Source organism: Barbatula barbatula (assembly GCF_947034865.1).
Source record: "Barbatula barbatula genome assembly, chromosome: 10".
Taxonomy (NCBI): domain Eukaryota; kingdom Metazoa; phylum Chordata; class Actinopteri; order Cypriniformes; family Nemacheilidae; genus Barbatula; species Barbatula barbatula.
The window spans coordinates 21119776-21142890 of NC_136773.1; the positions used below are offsets into that span (position 1 = coordinate 21119776).

A 23115-nucleotide genomic window follows, 5' to 3' on the forward strand; every position below is an offset into this window, starting at 1 on the left:
GCAAAGCCAAAACACTGAGGGACAACACGGAGGCAAATGCATGCATCTGTTTAAAAAAAAAAAGAACATAGGCATTCAGTGAGTAAACAATAAAAACGGGAACCAATAAGCTCTTAATAAAACAACTAAACATTTAAGGACATCAAGAACATGTTTAGTGCCATACCTGCTGAAAATTTAGATGATGTCAAATCAATAGCCGCTTCGGATGCCCCATTTTGATAGGTGAATCCATTCCTCTTCTCGTAACCGAAGAGTTCGGTCTCCTTGAAATGACTTTCCGAAACCAAACCCTTCATGGTGCTGAGATCTTCAATGACAATATGATCTTCTTTGATGCCAGATGGGACATCAGGTTGAGTGGTCACTGGCGGCTGTGTTCTGCAGCTCCCTGTGAAAGGAAGCTTGTAAATGACATCACAACAAACAGCTCGTCCTCCCAATGTGAGATCCACTGGAGTACCATCATCCTCCACAACAGTTGTGACCACCCCAGAAGACGAGGACAAAGCAACCATAGTTTTCATTGGCTTAGAAGTGGTGAGGTCTACAGGTCCAACTGCTGTTGGTTCAATATGTTTTGTTGTACTAGCAGTGCCATTTGTGAAGCTCACCGGGGATACTGTAACAGGCATTATAGGAATGGCTGTACCCGCAACACCTTTGTATGAAAGGTTAATAGGGATCTCTGCACCGGTTGTAGGCTTAGCTTGAGGATATACAGGTCTATACACTATCTGTGCGAGTGGCTCAAAAGGGTTGTATTTGGTAAGTGGAAGAGGCACTGATGTGTCATTTCCCAGGTCCAGTGGCTTCTCAACTATGCTATTGTTATTGTAGGTAATGGTAGCTGTGCAAGTTACAATTGTTATACTATCTGTCACAACAGAGAGCTTTGTAGTGGGGATAGTTTCAGAGCTAAGATTCACAATCTCTGGTTGCACAGCAGTAGCTTGTCGCTTGTCAATTGATTCAGTTGATGACTGACTTGAATCTGGCGCAGTCAGATCCATTCCTTGGTCAGTCATTGTGACATTGATTTTGACTGATGTGAGATCTATAACATCACCAGGGTAGTGTATTCTTCTATTCTGTTTGGGTTTTGGATGTACTTCTGGTTGAACTGCGACAGTGGCGCTCTTAGGTTCAGGCATGGGCTCAACTGGTACCCTCTCCTGAACAACTGACACAGTGGTAGTTCTTTGCACTTCAGTAGTTACAACTTGAGTTACAAGATTAGGCAATTTCTCAGGGTGCTGCTCAGTTTTGGAGATTGCAGAGTAGACTTGGCTCATGCTTGATATGACTTCTTGACTCTCAATTGATTTTGTAAATTGGGTAAATGTTATCGGTGTTGATGGCCCAGCAGCTTCAGTGGACACTGCTTGGGTTTCTTGTTTTCGCTGCTCCAGAAGTTGTGCTATTGGAACTGCTGATGGACCAAATCCATTTAATGCCTCTTGTGTAGCAGAGACAATTAATACTTCCTCTACATCCAAACTATCAATTCCTTCATTTTGAGTAAGAATTGGAATCTGGGTTATTGTTATTGGTGCAGGGTATGTTGTTTTCATTTGATGTGTCTCAGGCTCCTGCCGTACCTCACTCACTGTCTGCTGTGCAACAAATTCAGAAGCTACAGTAACCTCTTTCTCTAATGGTATTGTTGTTTGTGCTGGTTCTGAAGCCATGTGGATAGCATAAACCATGGAAGGTGTGGTGTACACTGTTGCTTCAATGGCAACTTGTGGGGCTGCTGCAATCACAGCAGGTGGAGCGATTACAGCTGGCGCTAAATCATATGTTGCTGTAGACAGTGCAGATGGAGAATGCATTTTATTGTCTGTTGTGGCACATGGAACCACAGTCAAAGCCTGTGCTACTTCTGGTGATGCTATTGCAAGTGGTTCTGAAAACAATGTTTGTACAGCAGAAACTGCTGGCACTGGAACAGTTATACAAGGTGCTACTACACTTGGTGCTGAATCTACTGAAATCGCCTTTGTGACTGGTGCAGTTTCAGGTGCCATCACCAGAGGTGGTGCTGCTATAGTTGAGGTAACCTTTGGTGGCGCTGCTATGGTTTGAGCAGAAATTGCCATCACAGATGCATCCACGAAAGCTGATGCAAAAACTCTTGGAGCATCACATGGAACCTGCTGCATTGGAGTTGGCAGTGATGATCTGCGTATCGGGGCTTGAGTTGTAATGCTCTCCACAGGTGAGCCTGGTTCTGAGGGTAATGTTATCACCACATATGTTTCAAGTGTCCTGGCAAATCTAGGTGACAGAGGTGATTTCGGTGAGAGAGCACTATGCTTGCTCTCAACAGGGGTAGTCAAACTTAATGACAGTGCTTTTGGGGGTTCTCTTGTTCTTGGTAAAGTTGCAGCACGAACCGCTTGAACAACTACTGATTCAGGGCTAACTGGTGGTTTCACGCTTTCTCTTAATCTGTGGTTGAATACCAGTCCTGGTGGAATACAGACTGGCTTGGGAGGAACAGGAGGTGGTGATTTGTGCGGTGGGGTAACGGCTGGTTTTACAGTCATGCTGAGCACACTTGAAGGGGGTTCTGGAGTTGCTGTAACTGATGAAGACGTGCAAACAGTCATAAGTTGGTTAAAGTCAACTGTGCTATAGGGCAGTTCGGGTGGTGAAACTGAAGGTGGTGGTGGAAATTCAATCACTGGTTTATCTACTCGTTCCTGAGAGATGGCCATTATATGAGGTTTTGTCACAGTGAGAGGAACTGCTGAATCAGTGACAGCACTTGATATAGATGAAACAGTGGCACCACAAGTTAATGGAGAAACACTAACAACAACAGGGTGACTTCTACCATCGCCAATAGTGGTTTTAACAGTCACTGAGGATGCAATGACACCTTGAGCTGTCTGGTCAACATTCGGGAGCATGATGACAACTTGACCTTGCTGTGTCTGCACAGCAGGAGAAATCATTTGTGAAACTGATTGCAATGGAGAAACAGTAGCCAATTCCGATACAGGTTTCTGCTGTATTTCCCCCACCACTGGGTGAGTTTGTACCAACATTGACTGATCCATGGAAATACTGGTTGTTGGCTGAGGTGTCTCCTCATGGTCCAGAGAGATGAAATTAGCTGGTATTACTGCTGATACCATTGTTGGGAATGTAATAGGAACTTGATTTGAGATTGCTGGTGGACCCGGGGCATAGGCTATAGGACGTACTGGAGGTACAGACTGAGATGGAGCTGAAACTAGACTTGGCATATGAACAACAAAAGAAGTCTTCTGTGATTGTATAACAGGTTCAGAAACAGTGGAAGGTATGAAAGAATTTGCTATATATACTGTCTGGCTTGACATTTGAGTTGTCTCTTGTTCAATTCGTGGAACAGCCACTTGTGCAGCTATTTGTTTCTCTATTGCTGATGATTTTGAATCTGGAGTTGGTTCATGCATTTCAAAAGCCAATGGTTTTTCAACTAAATCTTGAGAAGCTGAATCCCAAGTATGGTCTTGAGTTTCAGTGTTGATTGTTTTCTGCATAGGTTTTGATATAACTGATGGTTTGGGAGCAGGGGTTGGTTTTGTTCCTACTTCAGAAGGAGTAGGAGCATTTAATAAGATATGGGGTGAGGATGGAGTGACTGCCGACGGGGATTCAATCATCTGTGTGGAGGAAACATAAGGACCAGTCACAGGTGCTGGATATGCTGTGGCTTGATCAGACACTAACTCTGGCATATGAATTACAACTGTGGAATCATCAACAAAACTGGGGCTTGCTGGAGTAATTGGTTCAGGTGTCTCATCAGAACCTGGAGAGGAGGATGGTGCCATTCCTGCTTCTATATATGAATCTGAAGATGAAAGGCCTGGAGATGTTGTTGGAGATATTGGAGATATTGCCGAATCTTGGACTGGAAGAGTTCCAGCTGGTTCTGCAACATGTTTGGAAGAAGGGATTTCGCAAATGACAGAAATGGGATCAGCCTCCAATGACTCATCTGCTGATTTTGGTTCTGCAATTTCTTTAAGGATTTCTTCACCTTGTGGAACATCCGCGAACTCTTCTGATATTGGTTCTTGTGAAAAACTTTCTTCCTCATCAACTTCCTCTTCACCAGAAGAACACTGGGTGATTTTTAAATCAGGAATAGGATACAAGGCTTTCTTTACATCTTGAATAGATGTTGATTCAGTAATGTATGGCTCCAAAATGCATTCAATAGGTTCAGCTGCAACGTCTTCTTCCCCACTTGAAGGGATAAATATCACCTCGGGGGAATCATAAGATAACTCAGACACAGATAGAGGGGAGGCTGGAGATAGAGGAGAAGACTGGGTTGGACTTGTTCCTGGTGTTAAAACATCTTTTTGATTCTTTAATAACTCGTCATAGGCATCCCCAGCCTGAAACAGCGGCTTTTCAGTTTTATATGCAGTTTGTGCATTGTTTTCAGAAATATCTACATAACAAGTATCACTCACATCAAGTTGCAAGGAAGTGTCATCCATTTGCTTAGCCTCCTGTTCCTTTTGGAAAGCGTCCCTCCTTTTGTGCATCATCTCCTCATAAGCCTCCTCTGGTGTCATAAGTATCCTTACAGAATCATCCTTAGCCACCTTTCCAAAATCGTGCTCTTGTGTAACCATACTAATAGATGTTACAGCCTGTTCATGTTCCTCAACTAAGGTGTCATAAGCATAGTCCTCTATAAACATACCTCCATATAGTGGCTCAATATCAGGAGGTGTACGTTTTTCAAATGTTTTGTATTCCAGTGCTTTCTGCATCATTTCCTCATATGCGTCTTCTGCACTCTTTAACGGCTTTACTGTGACATCACGTCCCTCTTGTGTTTCAGATGATAACGTTCTACATTGTCTTTGGTCACTCTCTGGTTCAGATTCAATACTTGGTGAGAAGTCTGAGAAAGATGAGGAGTTGTGTTCCTCCAGGTCTGAAGTTTGCCTTAACTTTTCGCCTTTAGTCAAATGATCACGTCTCCTTTGTATGGTAAAATCATCTTTTTCCTTCTTCGATTTTTTGGTGACCTTTCTTAACAGCTGATGATCACCATCTCCAGGCTCCTCCTTCAGCTCATCATTTTCCTCACGTAACTTATCCTCCTCAGATGAGTCTTCTATGTTGGTAAGGAACTGGCCCTGTTGTCTGTGTTTGGCCTTTCTTTGTTGCTTACTCTCTGCTTTTGCCTTTTTATGACTTGGGCAACTATCACTGTCTTCATCAATAGAGGACACAGAAGTAGGTGAAGCACTTCCTGGCGTGATGCTGGAAACTTGCACACTGGAAGATCCATCACCTTTAGATAAATCCTCAATGAAACTCTCATACTCCTCTGTGATCTTCCTAACGGGGGAGTCAGTAGTTGTGATCTTTTCAATGTCCTCTGACACATCTATTTCCACTCTGTATTCCTGTAAAGCTTCTGAGACAGGAATGATTTGTGCATTTTGATTCTCTCTATCTTGAGTATAAAGACTATTATCAATCCATTTCTCTGGCTCAACAGAAAGCTTCTTAAGTACCCGTTTGGGCTTCTTTGCATCTTCTGGTTCAACCTCTATGGTCTCTTGCTGTGCTTCTAGTTCTATCCCTCCCGTCTCCTCTCCAATCTGGTTTTCCTCATCGGATGGTACAAAGTTCTCATCTGCACCCATGTGCATAAGTTGTCTTCGTATGAATTCTTCATCATCTCCAGAAATGTATTCCTCACTGCTGGAGGAAGCCGGCCTTACTCTTCTTCTCTGTATCTCAGGAGAGGATTCGCTCCCGCCGCTGTCCTCATGGTGTTGATTTATTGTATCCGGCGCTTTGTCAAGGAACAGTTTTGTGTCGGTTTCTTTCACAGAAATTTCACTAATTCTGTGTATTTCTTTAAGCTCATCCTCAGCTGAGCTGTATGATTCTGCGGATATTGACAAGACATCTTGTCCTTGTTGGTCTTTCCTATCTGCAATCTTTAAGGTGTCTATATTGGCTAGCTGATTAATTTCAGGAAGACTGTTGTCCATTTGTATCACAACATTGTCCTTTTGTTCTTCTATGGCAGCTGGATGAGTGGCTGTAACCTCTTTCACCTATAAAAAAAAGAAATTACAACATAATACAACAAAACAATTTATGTATTTAATAAAATGAAAAAAACTCAATAAGCTCTACCTTTACTCCATCGTCAAAAGCTCCAATGTTTTTGTCTGTTTCTTTCAAAATCTCAGCAGCAGTCAAAACAGATCTCTGAGACTCTACAGTTGGTATCGTTGCCGTCAAATCGCTTTCATCTACAGCTGTTCCCAGCATATCCTTGAGAGCTCTGTCCACCTTTAATTTATTATCATCATGAATGGAGACTGGGGCCACAGATTTATGAGTGACTCTAGAAGCAGCATTAGTAGAAGTAAAAGAAGCTGCAGGGACAGCTGATGTTGTCACTGTTGTCTTAATATCAGTACTAGCAGTTTGCACCTCCTCTACATGCTGTTCAGATGATGGTTTTGGAGCAGGGGTCTTGCATATTTCTATTTTTGGGGTGACTGTTGGCTCGGCTTTTACGGATGCAGGGGAGGATACAGGCATTTTCCCCATGTCTCCAAGTTGTCCAGCTAGAGCCCTCTGTGTTTGACAATTCAAACACAACCATTCAGCCTGCAAAAACAAGCATTTTTAAAAGACGATAATGGCATAATAGTATCATCATTATATTTGTGAATTTTATTGGCACATTTTCAACATACATATGCATTAAGCAACCTGAAGGATGTACACTGAACAAACATAAACTGTGGAATCATACCTCATCAATGTCCTTATTCATTTTTACAGCACTTATTGTTGAAGTGGTACATTGACTTATTTATTTTTAAATTTTATAATCAATACAATTATTTTGTTATATAAAACATGAACAAATGAGCATCAAACAAACTTCCATTTACATTACATTTAGTCATTTAGCAGACGCTTTTATCCAAAGTGACTTACAAAGAGTTCAGGGAGCAATAAGCGACAATAAACTTATTGCAAACTGCATGTCATTTACCAAAACATTGCTAGAAATGCATGCCTGAGGATAAATGCACAATAAATGCACTGTCCTCAGCAATTTTACAGTAGCTCATTTTTGTTTATTTTGGCAAGCACCACTATCTTGGATTCTCACACCCGAAGATCCAAACAAACCAAACAATTCATAGGCACATGGTTTGACTTAAGCACTGTTCTTTGTGATGTAACTATCCCTGAGTATTTCATTCACACTTAAAACTTATTCACAGAGCTGTGATTAAAGGCGCAAGATTTTCTTAGCAGTTATATTTTAAAGTCAAATTATTTTAAAAGCAGGGGATATGTAAATGCATTCTGAAGGGAAGGAAATTGAAAGACAACTCCCAAGACTTATCTTCTTTCCAGCACAGCCAATTCAAAAAAGTCATAAGTATCCTGAATCGTATCATTCTTTCTCTCTGCCTATTTCACTAATTATTGAAATTAAAAACAGATGCAATAAAAGGTTATTTCACCAGCTTTACTAGGACAGAGAAACCATATGTAGTTACATAATAAATGAGATGTGTGTAAGCACTCAAAATAAGGATAAATCAGTGTGGTAGATCAGAACATACTCCATCTTCAGGATACCTAAATTACAAGACTACAGTAAAGAACAAGGATCTGACCAGCTCAGTACCAACTGTCACCGCGGAAACCAGATGAGATTCTCCAAAACATAGTAAGCTGTTTACTTCTCTTTCTGTGCAACAACACACACATCCTTTTAATCGATAATAAGAAGTATTAACAGAAAGATTAGCTGTCATGCCGAGTCCACCAAGGCGTTTCTGCTGGCGAAGCTTTTCTAAAATGTTTTCAATGGAAACAGCATTTTTTGAAAGCGCCAGCAGCTGGCACTCTTTCTCGCAGGCTCAGTCCCTGCGCTCAGCGTATCCTAGTAACCAAAGCGCCTACGCTTGAAAAAGAAAACGCTGTTCAACCACCGTAAAAAAAGCGCCTAGGTGGATCTGGAGCCTAAAGTGTGTGCTAAACTAAATGAGTCACATCATCAGTTAGGGTGCTGCTTTAGAAGCTGCCTATAAAGGAAACCTACTATTTACGCCTAAACATTTGACTTTGCTTTTATTTAGTTTTACTAACATTCATTTAACTGCAAAGACAAAAAAACCCTGAATGGTCGTTTAAACAAGACCGTTTTCAACCAAAAATCTTTTTAATGCGTTTTGGCTGTTCATTTACGAAAACTGCATTTTGGAGCACTGAATACGCAAACTTTTGAAAATAGGTCTCAAAGTGCAAGTTTATGAAAACGATTGCATTATCGTTTCTGTGTAAACTCGGAAGGCGCTGTTTTCCAAAAACGATGAGTTCATACGCATGCGTATTACGCGTTCTGTCTGTTGGCATGCGCGAGTATAAAGACATAGTATTTATATGCACACTACTATAAACACACGCAGACAAAGTGTATTAAAAGCGATTTTTAGATTAAAACGGTGTATGCGGATGTGCTGGGTTTCATTACAGTGCAACAGCGCCATCCACTGGCCTGTCATGCATAATACATCTTTTTTATGTTTTCCCGGATCCATGTAAATGCAGATCGTTTTTATAACGCTGTTGTGTGTACGTGGAACTTTTCAAAAACGAAAAGAAAAAACTTTTCCGTTTTTTATCGTGTAAACGTACTCTTAATCTCAAAGTGGAAATCTTAGCAGTTCTTTTGAACTTGAGCTTTAATATGTAAATTAATTGCAGTAATGGAGTCAGATTGGTGACACCACAGCTTAGATGAGAGTCTAGGTATTCAGAAAAGCACTCAAGGCTTTATATGAAACCAATACAAATATAATATACAGGAGAAAATCTGTCTACAACTTTATTTACCAACAGTGTCGATTCTCTGAAAAAACATACGGAGGAAACATGCATAATTTGAGCCACTTTGGATATGAGTGTCTTCCATATGCACAAATGTACATTTGGCAACAAGATAAACACATCCATGGCATGACCAAAAACAAGCTCATTTCAACACTGCCACCATCTCAAACAGGTTGTGGGTTCACTTAAATGTGCAATAATCACCTCTTATCACAATCTAGACTCAGTCTCATACATATGCAAATGAGGAGAAGCCTGATTTTAATAACAGCAACACCAGCACGTAGACCAATCAGAACATAAATTAACAATAAGAGGAACCGATCATTTTCTATAGCATGTATGACATTCTTAAAGAATGTTCTCGTCACAGTGTGTTGATTTCGAAAAGCAGGAAGAAAATAACACCACTTGTAATGACAACACATGGTGATTTTTCAATAGTGTCAGAAACATGGCTTTCAGGTCACAACTAGGTTTCGCGCCTCAAAACGCTGCCAAATTTATTTTGGACATTTGCAGAATTCTTCCATTGCATTTACTAAATGTTTCCTAGCAATAACAGAAATATGCCTTCACGATTCAGATCACTGTATGCCACAGTGATTTCATTCATTCTACAAAAACCAGTCAAGAAAAGACATCGTACTCAAAAAACAATTACAATAGCTCAACCATTTAAACAGACACGTCAATGTCAGCGTCACCTAAATAAAACCGACTCCATTATTTATCGTCAAATTCTTCAGGCTTGTATATTGATAGTTTCTCATTTGAAAATATGGAAAAAGAAGGATCAGGGCTAATAAGAAACAGCATAAGAGTTGGATGTACTTCACTATAAATAAACTGCGCCAGCTAATGGTGTTGTTTATTCACATGCTGTCTGCAAAGTTTCAGCACACAATTCACTAAAGGAATTATGCAAATCATGTGCACACTCACACGCATCCTCAAAAAATCTGTGCTAAATGCAATTTGCACTGTATAATTCCCCACATTGCAGGCTGGTTTTAGGATATTGATGGCGAAGGAATCAGAATCGCTCCACAGCTGCAAAGCACACATTTAATTCAGTTCTAAAATACACAACTACATTTTACAACTAGATATATCCAGCTGTTATGCTTGTCATCCTTTGCCAATCCAAGAACCACTAGATAATATACATAAACATCTCTAAAGAGAAGTAAAACTACACGCAGAGCAACGTTGGGCTGTAGTAATACAAAAATGTCACTGATTTTTGCGAATACAAGAACATTATACTAAAAGCACAGAAAGTAGGCAAGTATGCATTGACAACAATGACTAACCACACGATTACAATACAGAAATACAGCAAAGAGGTGCTTTAGTGCATTAGCATCTACTCAAGCTGGATTGCGGTTGATCATGATTAAGAAATATGCTTTCGCATAGAAAAACTTTGGGTTAAAGTGGCAACTGTTAAGCAAATTTGATCCTTTAGGCACTAATAAACAGGAGAATTATGCTTCACTTCAAAACAAAAGCAGAAACCTCGCTAACATCATTTTACTTGACACCTCAATTTCAAGACTGGTCACAGATAGTTAGCACGGCCAACATGAGAAGCGCAGCAAAAATGTTCTGCTGTCTGTTTCATCACCTGCTGTTTTCTGAGCTTCACAAGAATGTGGGATGTAAAAAATGGTACATTACCCAATATCACCGCTTCCCACCTCACAGTGTTAGTACATGACAGGAATGCCAAGTACAACCAGCTATGTTATAACTGGATGCCTCTTGGTTGACTAGCATTGCAGTCACGATATCAGCTTTTCACTACGCATAATTCTCGATGATGATAGATGTCACAATATCTCTTACAATAAAAAATAAAAATCAATACCTGACCATTACATGTGACAACCTTATTTGATGTTGACATAAAACAAAAAAAACCTCTCCAACAGCACTTCTCTCTGTTTAGACAATCTCTCACACATTTCTAAACAATCATGTTACCCTTACATCAAATGTTCCAATCGTCATTTAATCATATGTGATGTTTTATCATCCCACCCCAAAGACAGAAAACTGTATCATTAGCTTGAATTTCCTGTTGCATAAATGCATCTCTGTGCCCTCCACAGCTGGGTGTGAATCAGCTGAGCCTGGCCGCCCGCCACGCAAGTGCTCTCTGGTGATAAGTCACAACAAGAATACAGCCAACCAATACCCGCTATTGTAGCTCAACATTGCGCTAGCAACACAAATTGGCCAAAGAAACACACATGCTAATAAAAAGTTATATGAATGACTGCACTGAAAGTTGCTTTTAAAAAAAAACGTGATAATGCAAATAATGCTAGACCTTTTGCAACCTGTTACGGCTCATTGCAATCACATTTTCCTTAAGAGGAACTTGTGCTTAATCCCTGGCAGCAACTTTGCATTGCCAGAACCCATTAGGATAATAACACTTTGTACTCCACAAGCAAAACTCCCTAAAATGAGCATGCATGTGAATACATACTAACAGTATTCCAAGCTCCAGCGCTTCCCACTCCTGGAATCCTTCTAACTGACCACATGTAGAGCCTGATCTGAAGACTGCGTTATGCATTTGCTTCCAGTTATTACTCCATTATAAGTTTAATTTGCATGTGTCATTCCCCCAGACAGAGCAGGCAGGTCGTCGAGTGCACCTTGGAGAAGAGAGAGAGAGCGTTCGTGCTGAAGACGGTCATCAGGACATTTCTTACATGGATGTTATTTTGCACGAGCTCGCTATAAGCCAACGGGTTTCGGCTATTCATATTTTGCTTATAGTTTGAGTGAAAGACGGTGTATTTAATGCATTTAATTTATTTTTCTCTGTGACATTTTGTCTAGTGTATTGACATTAAAATGTAAGAGCAATTTTGTATATTGACAAGATGAAAAAAATAACTGGTATGTTTTTGTATATCCTATATTTGTTATGGAAAATTTAAATGTGATATTTTAAATGTGAGATCCGAAAAGGTTGGGACAAAACTCATTCTAAGCAGATAGCGGGTGAACACAGATTGAATTTTCAGCGGGAGCGGGCGGGTGTGGAATCAAATTTAGCGGGAGCAGGACGAAAAAAAACAGTCAGACCTCTACTCCAATTTGCCAAACTATACTAAAATCATATTTACCACAGAGTTTGCATAAAATTCGTAAACCTCTTACATCGCCTTCTAGGTGAAATAAAACCACTTCATCGTAAGCATCAGCAAGGATATGTTTTCCTTTGTCATCCTGCCCACACTACAAAGCAGGAACAGATCTGCATTTGAGAGCAGTTGCATTTTTAGTCAGTCAAAGTATATATTAGAGGTGCCGTACCTCCCCGGAATTGCAGAGCTGCGTCTGACACCATATTGATTGCTGGCAGCTGCCTTTGGCAAGAGTTGTAGCTGGGTAATATAGTGAGCTTTCAACCACCCCCGCATCGGTAGAGTCTCAATAAATCAGGCCCAATGATAATAGAGAATCTTGACCTACTAATCTGTAATAAGCAGAGTGCTCGCCACTGATGGCACACAGCCAACCCGCCCACTGCAATGACACAGAGCAGACAACCAGGATGTTTTTAAATAATATCTAATCCATGTCTACCTCCGTCTATGTCCAAATTCATCTATGTTTCTAGTTCAAATTAAATGTGCCTTTATTTACAGGTTCTACAGAAATAATATAGGCTTTGTTTCTGCTTTAGGAATGTTCATTTGACTGTCGAAAGAGCATGCAGGTGCACGCTGCTGGGGGCATTCAGAAAGCTCTCAGCTTTAAAAACAGCTAGAAAAAAGGTTAGGTACAGCTCTCTCTGTATGTCTCGCCTCAAACTATTTATACACCCACTGTCTGCTTCAGGAAAGCTCTCCTTTGGACTCGGCAACAGTTGCCGTCTGTATTTCTGAACATAAAATATATTTCACTGCAGCTGTCCGCTTTGGATAAAAGCGTCTGCCAAATGAATAAATGTTTTCTTCAGCCTTTGTGGTGGGGCAGTCTAATGCGTTAGGTCGTGTATGACTTCTAAATGTCACGAAGACATTAAAGGAGTTCACCCTGGTATGTAAACCCACTTTCGTCATTTACAACATGTGAGAATTTCTTTCTTCTGCAGAACATAAAAAAATAAATATATTTTGAAAAATGTCTGTTCACAACATTCTTCAAAATATCTTCTTTTGTGTTCTGTGAGGAAAGTCATACAGTTTTGAAATGACAAGAGGGTGAGTGCCAAATGCATTAATGTAAATTAAGACACTGTCAACAAGCACGGATCTAAGAACTAACGTTTCTGTTGAAGATTAATAATGGAAAAAAATCTATCTGTTCCCAATTATTGAGGCAACGCTCGCAATAATACCGCTCATGCAGATTAAGAGTAAAGTGCAGAGGTGGGATACATAGTGTCTGCTCACCAAATAAAAGTCTGTTCACATTTGCAGTTCAGAACACACACATTACTTGAAATACTGTATCTTTGAAATTAACATATATTGCACACAAGCTGTGGTTTTAAATCACTGAAGGGATGCAGTGCCCACTTTTATGCTGTAGAGCCACAATTCACTTGGTTTTGTTTTGTTGACAGCATCTACAGTACACTGAAGGTTACTGGATGAACCTTAAATAATGCCAGTCAGTCACTGGCCCCTGCAGAACCTTAATGCCTTCATTGGCTCTTTTACTGCATCCTCAGCACTCATACAGTTTTAGTAAAATTACAATGATTAAGAAAGAGCCATCTGGAAAACGAAAAGAACAGTAGGTATAATAGAGGTTACGAACTACACAGTAAAGAGCCCTCCAGCCCAGATATCCTGTCTGATGGACTTATGCGACCAATGACATCAACTGATTAGTCACCAACACAACACAAGAGCTACAGCTTAAGAAAGATATCAGTCAGATTTACATTTAGTCATTTAGCAGACGCTATGGGTGGGCGATATATATCGTATGCGATAATATCGTGATTGTTGTGTTAACGATGTGCAAATTCTTATTATCGAGTATTTAAATTACTCCGAAAAAACACTCCAAAACATGCATTAAAACTCCACACATTCAGAGGCTGCAGCAGGGCGTCACGTGATTGCTGTTGTTTTTATATTTTATGAAAGATGCGTAAAAAATGTGTTTTGAGTATAAACACGCTCAGATTTGAGCTTGGCAAAGATGTTAAAACAACACATGCACAAAATGTATAAAGATATAGCCTAGGAGAATAAAAAATTCGAATAAGATTGTAGTCAATGTTAGCACATCGCTTTTGGTCACCTCTGTAATTTTCATCTATGAAACTGTAATCAAGACAAGCTATAGCAATATCCAACTTATTTCCAAAAAGATAGACCCTTGCTCTAGGTTTGTGACTACTTCAATAAAAAAAATAGACAAATAGCATGACTCACCTCTGTAAGGTGTGGCATAGGGTTAAATCCACAGAGCTGACATACTACACTCTTACATTCAGTGCAGGTGTTGAAATTGGGAGGGTCCTTTGAGGCCATATTGAGCTCCACGTTACACAGTGGGCAAGTAGATGCTGCTGACTGAGGGACACCTTCAACATGCTTTAATTGATCTTGTTTCATTTCAGGTTTATCCTTTTCTTCAGTGATTTTTGATACTTTGAGTTGCTCTGTTTTTGACTCCTCTGACTTCTTTTCACTGGGTGATTTGGTACCCTTGCGAGATGCTGGTGGCGTTCCCTTGGGAGAATTTTGAGATGCCAGTGAGCCTTTGCTGGCAATTGGAGTTGTGGATGATTCTACTGATTCAGCAGAAACCGTGGAGGCTTTCCGAGACATAGGTGGTGTTGTTAAAGGCTCATCCTTAACTGCTGAGGAGATCAGAGATGACGCTGAACTGAATAATGATGAGCCAAAACCCAGGACTTTTCCAGAGACAGCGGACACAGACTGTGGGGAAGGTGATCGAGATCGAGCTGTTTCAGTCAGGCCACCAAAACCGAATACATTTCCAGCTGGTTTAGAGGAAGCGGGTTGCGCTTTAGCACCACCTAATCCAAACCCAAAGAAACTTGATTCCTGTTTCAGTGGTTCGGCATGCTGTGATGGTTTTGCAGGCTCTGGTTGTTGCTTGTTTTGTTTAGGCAGTTCTTTACTTGGGGTAATTGATTGAGTTCTAATAACATCAGGATTTTGTTGTGGACCTGGAACTGACATTTCCTTGTTTACTTCCTTATCAAGAGCCAATTTATTTTCAACTGCAGCTGTGCTGGACTTCTCATAGGCTTCGGCCTCAACTGGAGCAGTTGCCAACGTGTCAAGTTTGGACAGAGATTGACCGTCCTTTATCAAGGGAACTGACTGGGGTTTCACAGTGGTATTTTCAGATGCTTCAATTCCAGCCTGCGCTCGCTGTACCTGGCAATTCAGGCAGAGCCACTCCTTAACCTGCAAAGATTTCAGAGCAAAGAATTTTAGAGTGATGGAAAGATTCTCCAAAAACAATTCAGATTCTAGCTCATAACATTTCTGGAAATCGAATAAGTAAAGACAGACCAGCAGAAAAAAACAATAGAACCCTGCCCAAAACACAATAGAAAGCTTAATAGATTCTTAGATCTTAACCAAATAATAAAACAGATTATGTATATTTTACCTCTGATTGATGAGGCATTGGGTTAAACCCACACTGGCTGCAAACAGTAGTCTTGCATTCTGTACACACATTAAAATTCTTGCCATCCTTGGAACCAATGTTAAGTCGCACTTTGCATATTGGACAGGTGTGCTGGACTGCTTCAGAAACAGGTTTTTGAGGTGGTTGGGATGCTGCAACTTGGTTAACTTCTGGTTTCCCACCAGCATGTTTTTCTGCTACATGTGGTTTGACATCTCCAACCACCTTAGAATCTGGCGCAGCTGTGGATCCCTTGCGATAAGTGGGTGGTGTGGTTTTAACATCTGTGAATGTCTGTGAAACTGTTGAACCCTTTCGAGAAGTTGGTGGTAGGGTGGAAGGCTCATCTTGAACAGCTGATGTGATCAGATTAGACGCAGAGCTAAATATGGAGGATCCGAAGCCCAGAACCTTTCCAGAGACAGCAGAAACGGTGTGTGGTGAGGGTGAACGAGATCTAGCAGCTTCTGTCAGATCACCAAAGAGATTTCCAGTGGTGGACTCAGGTGGCTTAGAAGCAGCAGGTTGAACTTTAGGACCACCAAATCCTAAACCAGATAATCTTGATTCCTGTTTTGTAGGTTCTGCTTGTGGAGGCGAAACAGATTTGCTGGGTGACTTTTCAAGCTCTTTTTCTTTCGTTGGTTCTTTTGGAGCTGATGTTTCTTTCTTTTCAGACGATTCAGGTTGTGCCTTAATTGTGCTTTCTGACAGTTGTTCTGAAGCTAGAGTTGTTTCTTTCTTTTGGACATCTTTTGAAGTCTTAGTTTGATCAGTGATGCCTGCAGCTTGAACTTCATTGGGTTTAGGTAATTTTGTCTCAAGCTGGACTTGATGAGCATCTTTCTTTTGAGGTTCAATAATATAAGGAGCTACTCTAGTTAATACTAATGATGGCGCCTCTGGTTTTATTGGAGCTGGTGCCGACATGGAGAAATTGTCAGCTTGTTCACTGGACTTTAATTTGGCAGGCTCCTGTGGTCCCATTTTATTTAATGCTCGCTGTGTCTGACAGTTCAAGCAAAGCCATTCCTTAACCTGTAAAACAAATTTTATTTTCAGAAATACTCAATATTTTGAAAAAGTGGACATGCATATCAAAGTGTTAACAATAACAATAGTAGCATTTACCTCTGTTTGATGAGGTGTTGGGTTGAATCCACAAAGATTACAAACCATGTTCTTGCACTCATTGCAGGTGCTGTAGTTAGGAATGTCTTGGGAACCCACATTAAGATCCACTTTGCAAAGAGGACATGCTTTGGTCTGTGCTTTAGGAGGTTCTTGTGCCCCTTCCAAAGCTGTTGTTGTACCCTGTTGCATTTCCTTTTTACTTGGTTTATCTTCATTTGGCTTCTCTGTTACAACTATTGTTGAGTCAGCAGTAGGTGGAACTTTTTGAGAGGTCTGCTCAGCAACAGATCCTTTGCGTGAGGCAGGGGGAGTTGGTGTGGTCTTTTCTGAAGTGTGAGATACTACAGACTCCCTACGAGATGTTGGTGGTGTTGAAGACTTGGCAGATTTTCCAGAAACCGTGGAAGCCTTACGTGAACTTGGTGGAGTGGTGGAGGACTCATCTTGAATGGCTGATGAGATTAGATTAGAAGCTGAGCTCAAGAAGGAAGATCCAAATCCCAGAACCTTCCCTGACACAGCAGTCACAGAAGGCTGAGGTGAGCCAGATCGAGGGCCACTGAAACCAAAGCTGAAGAAACCTGGTTCTTCCTTGGCAGGTTCAAGTTTTGATGGTTCAGCAGGTTTTGTAAGTAATGCATCAGGTTGAGCTTTAGATGTAGTGGTTTGTTCTGTAGGTGTTTTTTCTTGATTCTCTACAGCATCTGTTTTCTTGTCCATCTCTTCTCTAAGCTTTTCTTGTGGAGAGACAGGAATTGGAGAAGGCTTGGGCGCCTCCTTGTTTTGCTGTACTGTCGGTGGAGGTCCTTTGTGAATTGGTGACCTTGGCTGGGCAGAAGTTGATCCTGGTATAGTCTTCATCTGGCAGTTCAAACAAAGCCATTCCTTAACCTGAAAAATTACAATTGGAAATCAAGTTTAAACACTTACGCACTTAAAAATGTAAAAATGCTAATAATTGAATTAGCCCCTCACCTCTGTTTGATGTGGCATGGGATTAAATCCACACAGATTGCACACAATGTTCTTGCATTCAGAGCAAGTGTTGTAATTTGGTGGATCCTGCTTTAAATTCACCTTGCAGAGTGGACATGCTTTCAATGGCTCTGGGGCTGTTTTGCTACTTGTCACCTCAGCAACTGGTCCCTTCAGCATCACATCTTGTGATTTAACCTCCTGCTTTTTCATTTCATCTGGTTTCCGTGCTGTAGTAGTTTTAGCCTCTTCTGCAGGCACAATTTTTTGTGGTGCTTCTGAACCTTTTCTTGAGGCAGGTGGAGTTGGTGCCATCTTAACAGAGCTCTGGGAGACAGTGGATCCCTTACGAGAGGTTGGTGGAGTTTTCTCAGATGACCCGTCCTGAACAACCGTTGAGATCAGGTTAGAAGCTGAGCTGAGGAAGGATGACCCAAAACCAAAAACTTTCTGAGAGACCGCAGTTTGCGGAGAAGGTGACCGAGATCGAGCACCACCAAAACCAAAGCCGAAGAAACCAGACTCTTCCTTAGTCTGATCACCTTTAGGTGCCGGACCAGATTTAGGAGACACATCACTTTTAGAAATTTGAGCATTTAATGTTGTTTGAGAGTGCGTGGGTGTTTTGGTCTCTGATGGAGGTTTCTTGTCCAACTCTATAGGAACACTGGTATTCTTCTCAGGAGAAGGTGGAACAGGACTTTCCTTCTTTTGTGAAAGTGTCGGAGGGTGTACTTTGTTAGATTGAGGTTTAGGCTGAGCAGGGGGAGGCCCTGGCACTTTCTTCATTTGACAGGTCAAACATATCCACTCGTTCACCTGTTGATCATTGAGAAAATATAAATAAACCCAACAATCTTTTTCATTTAAAAATGTACACAACCTATTTGGGTTTTAAATATATAAATGTAATAAATGTACCTCTGTTTGATGGGGACTGGGATTGAATCCACAGAGATTGCAAACAATGTTTTTGCAAGAACTACAAGAGTTGTAGCTTTGTGGGTCCTTTTTGAGTGTTCCTTTGCAGAGTGGACAAGCTTTCGGAAGCTCATCTCCATGTGGAGGTTTGGTCAGTTGAGGATTTGGGCTCTTTTCCTCTAGTCCATTTAGTTTTTTAGGTGGTGCGGAAACCGGGTTTGATTCTCCTGCGTTTGTTGTTTGTTTAGAGTCCTGGGGAGCAACAGATCCTATTCTGGAAGCAGGAATGGATTTATCTGAAGTCTGGAAAACCATAGATCCCTTACGAGATGTCTGTGGACTTTTGGTGGACTCATCTTGAACAGCCGAGGCGATCAGATTAGAAGCCGAGCTGAGAAATGAGGACCCAAAACCGAAAACTTTCTCAGAGACAGCGGGTTGAGAAGATGGAGACTCAGCACCAACTAAACCAAACCCAAAGAAACCGGACTCTTCTTTGGTTTGTTCACTTTTATGTTGTGGTGTTGATTTGGAAGGAGAAACATCACCTTTAGACATTTTAACATCTGGAGATGCTGGAGTCAGAATGGGTTGTTTGGTATTGACTGGAAGTTTCTTGTCCAGCTCAGCAAGCACATTTGATCCTTTGTCTGGGAAAGGTGCTGCTGGAGTCTCTATCTTTTGTGGAGATGCTGGTGGAGAAACTTTGTTAGATTGTGGTTGTGGTTGAGCAGGGAGAGTTTTCTGCATCTGGCAAATCAAACACAGCCACTCCACCTATATCACAAGAGAGGGTATGCTTAAAAACAGCAAGTAGTATCTGCAGCAAACCACAGTGTATTTTAAAAGACAAAAGCTATAGAGAATCTAGTTGCAAAATCAGATTGTTTGCACATATAATGAAAAACATATGGTTTTACCTCAGTTTGATGTGGATTGGGATTGAATCCACACATATTACAAACAGTGCTCTTGCAAGAAGTGCAGGTGCTATAATTCTGTGGGTCCTCCTTGAGGGTCTCTTTACAAAGTGGGCAAGTTCTCATATGCTCCTCTTTCACTGGTGTTTGTGATGTTTTAATCTGCACTAATGTTTTCTCAGTTTCGATTTGGTTTGTAACTTTGGTTGGTGTGGAAGGTGTCTTCAACTCTACTTCAGGTCTCTGTTTCAAGCCGTGAGCAGTCACTGATCCTTTTCGAGAAGCAGGTGGTGTTGCCGTGATCTTATTCGATGTATGGGAGACTATAGATCCCTTGCGAGATGTTGGTGGAGTTTTGAAAGTTTCATCCTGAACAGCTGAGTTTATTAGATTGGATGCTGAGCTAAGGAAGGAGGAGCCAAAACCCAGAACCTTTCCAGACACAGCAGACACGGTGGGCTGAGGGGATGGTGATCTTGAACGAGAACTGCCAAAACCAAAGCTAAAGAAGTCAGAATCCTCTTTAGGAAGTTTGGGTTTAGGTGGTTGATCTGATTTGACAGCTGAGACATCACTTTTATTATTTTGGGCCTCTGATGCGATAGTGGCAGGTTGTTTGGAATCTGCCACATACGATTTGCTTTCTTGTTTTCCAGAGACAGACAGATTCTGATCCTCTGCTAGAACGCTTGGCTTACTCTTTGAAGAAATGAGAATTGGAGTTGTTTGTTTTTGTGGTAATGCAAGTGAAGGTTTTTTGGTAGTCTGGGGTCTGGCCTGTGGAGGTTCGGGAGCTCTTTGCATCTGGCAGTTCAAACACAACCACTCCTTTGCCTGCAGGGTGATAAGATTGGTTAGCTACAATATCCATAAAAAATAAAAAGACTACGTTTATATTAGCAGATGGTATAGGTTTTATACACAAAAAATATATATTTTGAAATGTTGTCAAGAAATGTAGATTGAGACAAACCTTTTAATTTAGCTTTGACAAAGATAATCAAAAAGCCTGATACATCACACAACTATAAAACACTTGAGCAAGTCTTGCACAAATTTCTCACCTCAGTTTGATATGGCACTGGGTTGAATCCACAAAGATTACACACAATGCACTTGCAAGAAGTACAGGTGTTATAGTTTGAAGAATTCTTTGATAGTTCTGCCTTACAAAGCGGACATGCTTTTGGAAGCTCTGATTTCTGTTCACCCTCTTTTGTTATAACATTTCCCTGAACTGTAATTTTCTTCTCCGCTTCGTTTTCTTTCCCTTTCTCGTTTTCAGAATTTGCACCTTGTATAGGTGGCAAATTAGCAGATCCATTTTCAGAATTAGCTGGTGTTAATGTTGTCTTCACAGAATTTTGAGAAGCTGTTGACACATCCTGAGTGGTTTGTAATGATGTGGAGGGTTCATCTTGTACAGCCGTGGAGATGAAATTAGATGCTGAACTCAGAAGAGAAGAACCAAAAACTAGAACCTTTCCAGAAACACCAGAAACAGCAGGTTGTGGGGATGGTGACCTTGAGCGTCCAAATCCAAAGAAGCCAGCCTCTTCTTTTGTAGACCCCGTCTTCGGTAGTGTGGTATATTTTCCAGATACACTAGGATCCTGTTGTTGAGGGGTCTTCTGTGTTGCTGGAACAGAACTTGGTGGTTTAGATCCAGGTGTCGCACCTACTGAAATCGTCTGCTGTTTTTCTGTGGCATCTGTTGAGCCAACTGGCTTCTGTTGGTAATCAGAAAGTGTCTCTTTCTTTAGCGGTGATGGTGGTGGAGGTACTTTGTTTGCTTCAACCTGAGCTCTTTGCATCTGGCAGCTCAAACATAGCCACTGCTTTTTCTGAAACACCATTAGAAAAATGTTAATTCCTCAATACTCAAAACCTTCTTCACGTTTCCTTCAAAGGTCTTACAAATAATAAAAGTCATAAAAACTAAATGTAAACAAACAATTAGACAAATGGTTTAAAATTGTTTGAAATAAAGTACAGCACACATGCAAAATCATTATTTATAATGTATTTTAAGGCAAAAGGGTTGCTTACCTCAGTCTCATTGGGCATGGGGTTAAAGCCACACAGCGTACAAACAGTTTTTTTGCACTCTGTACACGAATCATAATTGGGAGGGTCCAGCTTTAAATCGATCATACAGAGAGGGCAGGTTTTAGGAAGGGATTTAGTCAACTCTGTTGTTTTAGGCGGATCATCTTTAATAACAGATGGAGAGGTGGTTTGTGCTGGACTGACATTCGATTTCTTCTCTTCTGTTTTTATCTGTTCTTGTATATTTGCAAGATGTACTTTTTGGTCATCAGAAAGCTGTGTTTTAGAAGAAGCCTTCAAATCTTCAGGTCCCTTTTGAGAAGAAAGAAGTGTGCTGGTCTTGATAGATCCTTTTTGTGAGTAAGGTGGAGTAGTGATCTTGTCTGAAGTCTGGGAAACCGATGAGCCTTTACGAGAAGAAGGTGGGGTGGTGGTTTTATTAGATAACTGGGAGGATGTAGAACCTTTGCGAGAAGTAGGTGGTGATGTAGTAGTTTCGTCCAGAGCTGATGAGATCAGATTACTGGCTGAGCTAAGAAACGAGGACCCGAATCCAAAAACTTTTCCAGAAAGGGCAGACACAGTAGGTTGATGCAATGGAGACTGAGGTTTGCCAAAGAAGCCAGACTCTTCAGAGGGGTAAGAGGAGACAGGAGCTCCATCTTGCTTTTCTTGTTCTTGTTGGGGAGCTGCTTTCTTAGGGAGTTGATCTGTTGAACTTTGTTCGACTTGCCTTTCAACAGCGCTTTCTTTTTTTTCTGATAATTCGGTTTTTGTCCCACCTAAATTTTGAATGCCTTCAGAGTTTAGAACAGCCTCAGATTCTTTCTGTGATGTTGGAGGAATTTTGACAGATGAAACTGCTGAACCTTTGCGAGAGGAAGGAGGAGTGGTTTTAACTGTATTAGAGGTTTGTGAAAATGCAGAACCTTTCCGAGAAGTTGGTGGTGTCTTATCAGACATTTGAGAAACCACTGATGCCTTGCGAGAACCAGATGGAGTTGCTGCAGACATTTCATCTTGAACAGCTGATGAGATTAGATTGGAGGCAGAGTTTATGATGGACGAACCAAATCCTAGAACCTTCCCTGAAACAGCATAGTCAGCGGGCTGAGGAGACAGTGATCGAGATCTGGCTCCACCAAAACCAAACCCAAAGAAACCAGTTTTTTCTTGTGGCTCTGTTTTTTGAGATTCTGTTGGAACCTGTGCCATATGATGTTGACTTGTTTCCTTTTGAGTGGATTGTTTTGTTTCTCCTAAAGTTAGTTTTTTGTCTTTTCCCTCCTCTGCCTCTCGTTTCTTTTGAGTAGCAGCTGCTTGCTTTTTCTGTGATGTGTCTGCAGTTGGAGTATCATTTTTAGGTGGTGCAACTTCTTTTGCAGATGGTCTTGGCTGCACAGGGGAGGGTTCTGGAGCTTTCTGCATTTGACAGGCCAAACAAAGCCATTTTCCCTGGGGATTGGGATAAGAAAATAAGCTCTTTATTTCTGTGTGTATTAAGAATGCACTGTTCATTTTGTACTAAATTGCAATGTTTCAACTGAAA

The 23115-nt window shown here is 41.0% G+C and overlaps 1 protein-coding gene across 1 annotated transcript in view; it reads right to left on the reverse strand.

The window, feature by feature from the left end:
* The window catches only part of pclob (piccolo presynaptic cytomatrix protein b), a gene marked incomplete at its 5' end in the record, with an annotated part of 57057 nt that overhangs the window by 25177 nt on the left and 8765 nt on the right, over positions 1-23115 (reverse strand). Inside the window, 12 exons of the mRNA XM_079466004.1 lie at positions 167-2752; positions 2843-2942; positions 3588-6095; positions 6178-6660; positions 14331-15338; positions 15547-16605; positions 16699-17592; positions 17677-18495; positions 18598-19374; positions 19518-20351; positions 20582-21361; positions 21567-23021. Coding sequence (XP_079322130.1) covers positions 167-2752; positions 2843-2942; positions 3588-6095; positions 6178-6660; positions 14331-15338; positions 15547-16605; positions 16699-17592; positions 17677-18495; positions 18598-19374; positions 19518-20351; positions 20582-21361; positions 21567-23021 — 13303 coding nt within the window. The remainder of the gene's footprint in view (positions 1-166; positions 2753-2842; positions 2943-3587; positions 6096-6177; positions 6661-14330; positions 15339-15546; positions 16606-16698; positions 17593-17676; positions 18496-18597; positions 19375-19517; positions 20352-20581; positions 21362-21566; positions 23022-23115) is intronic.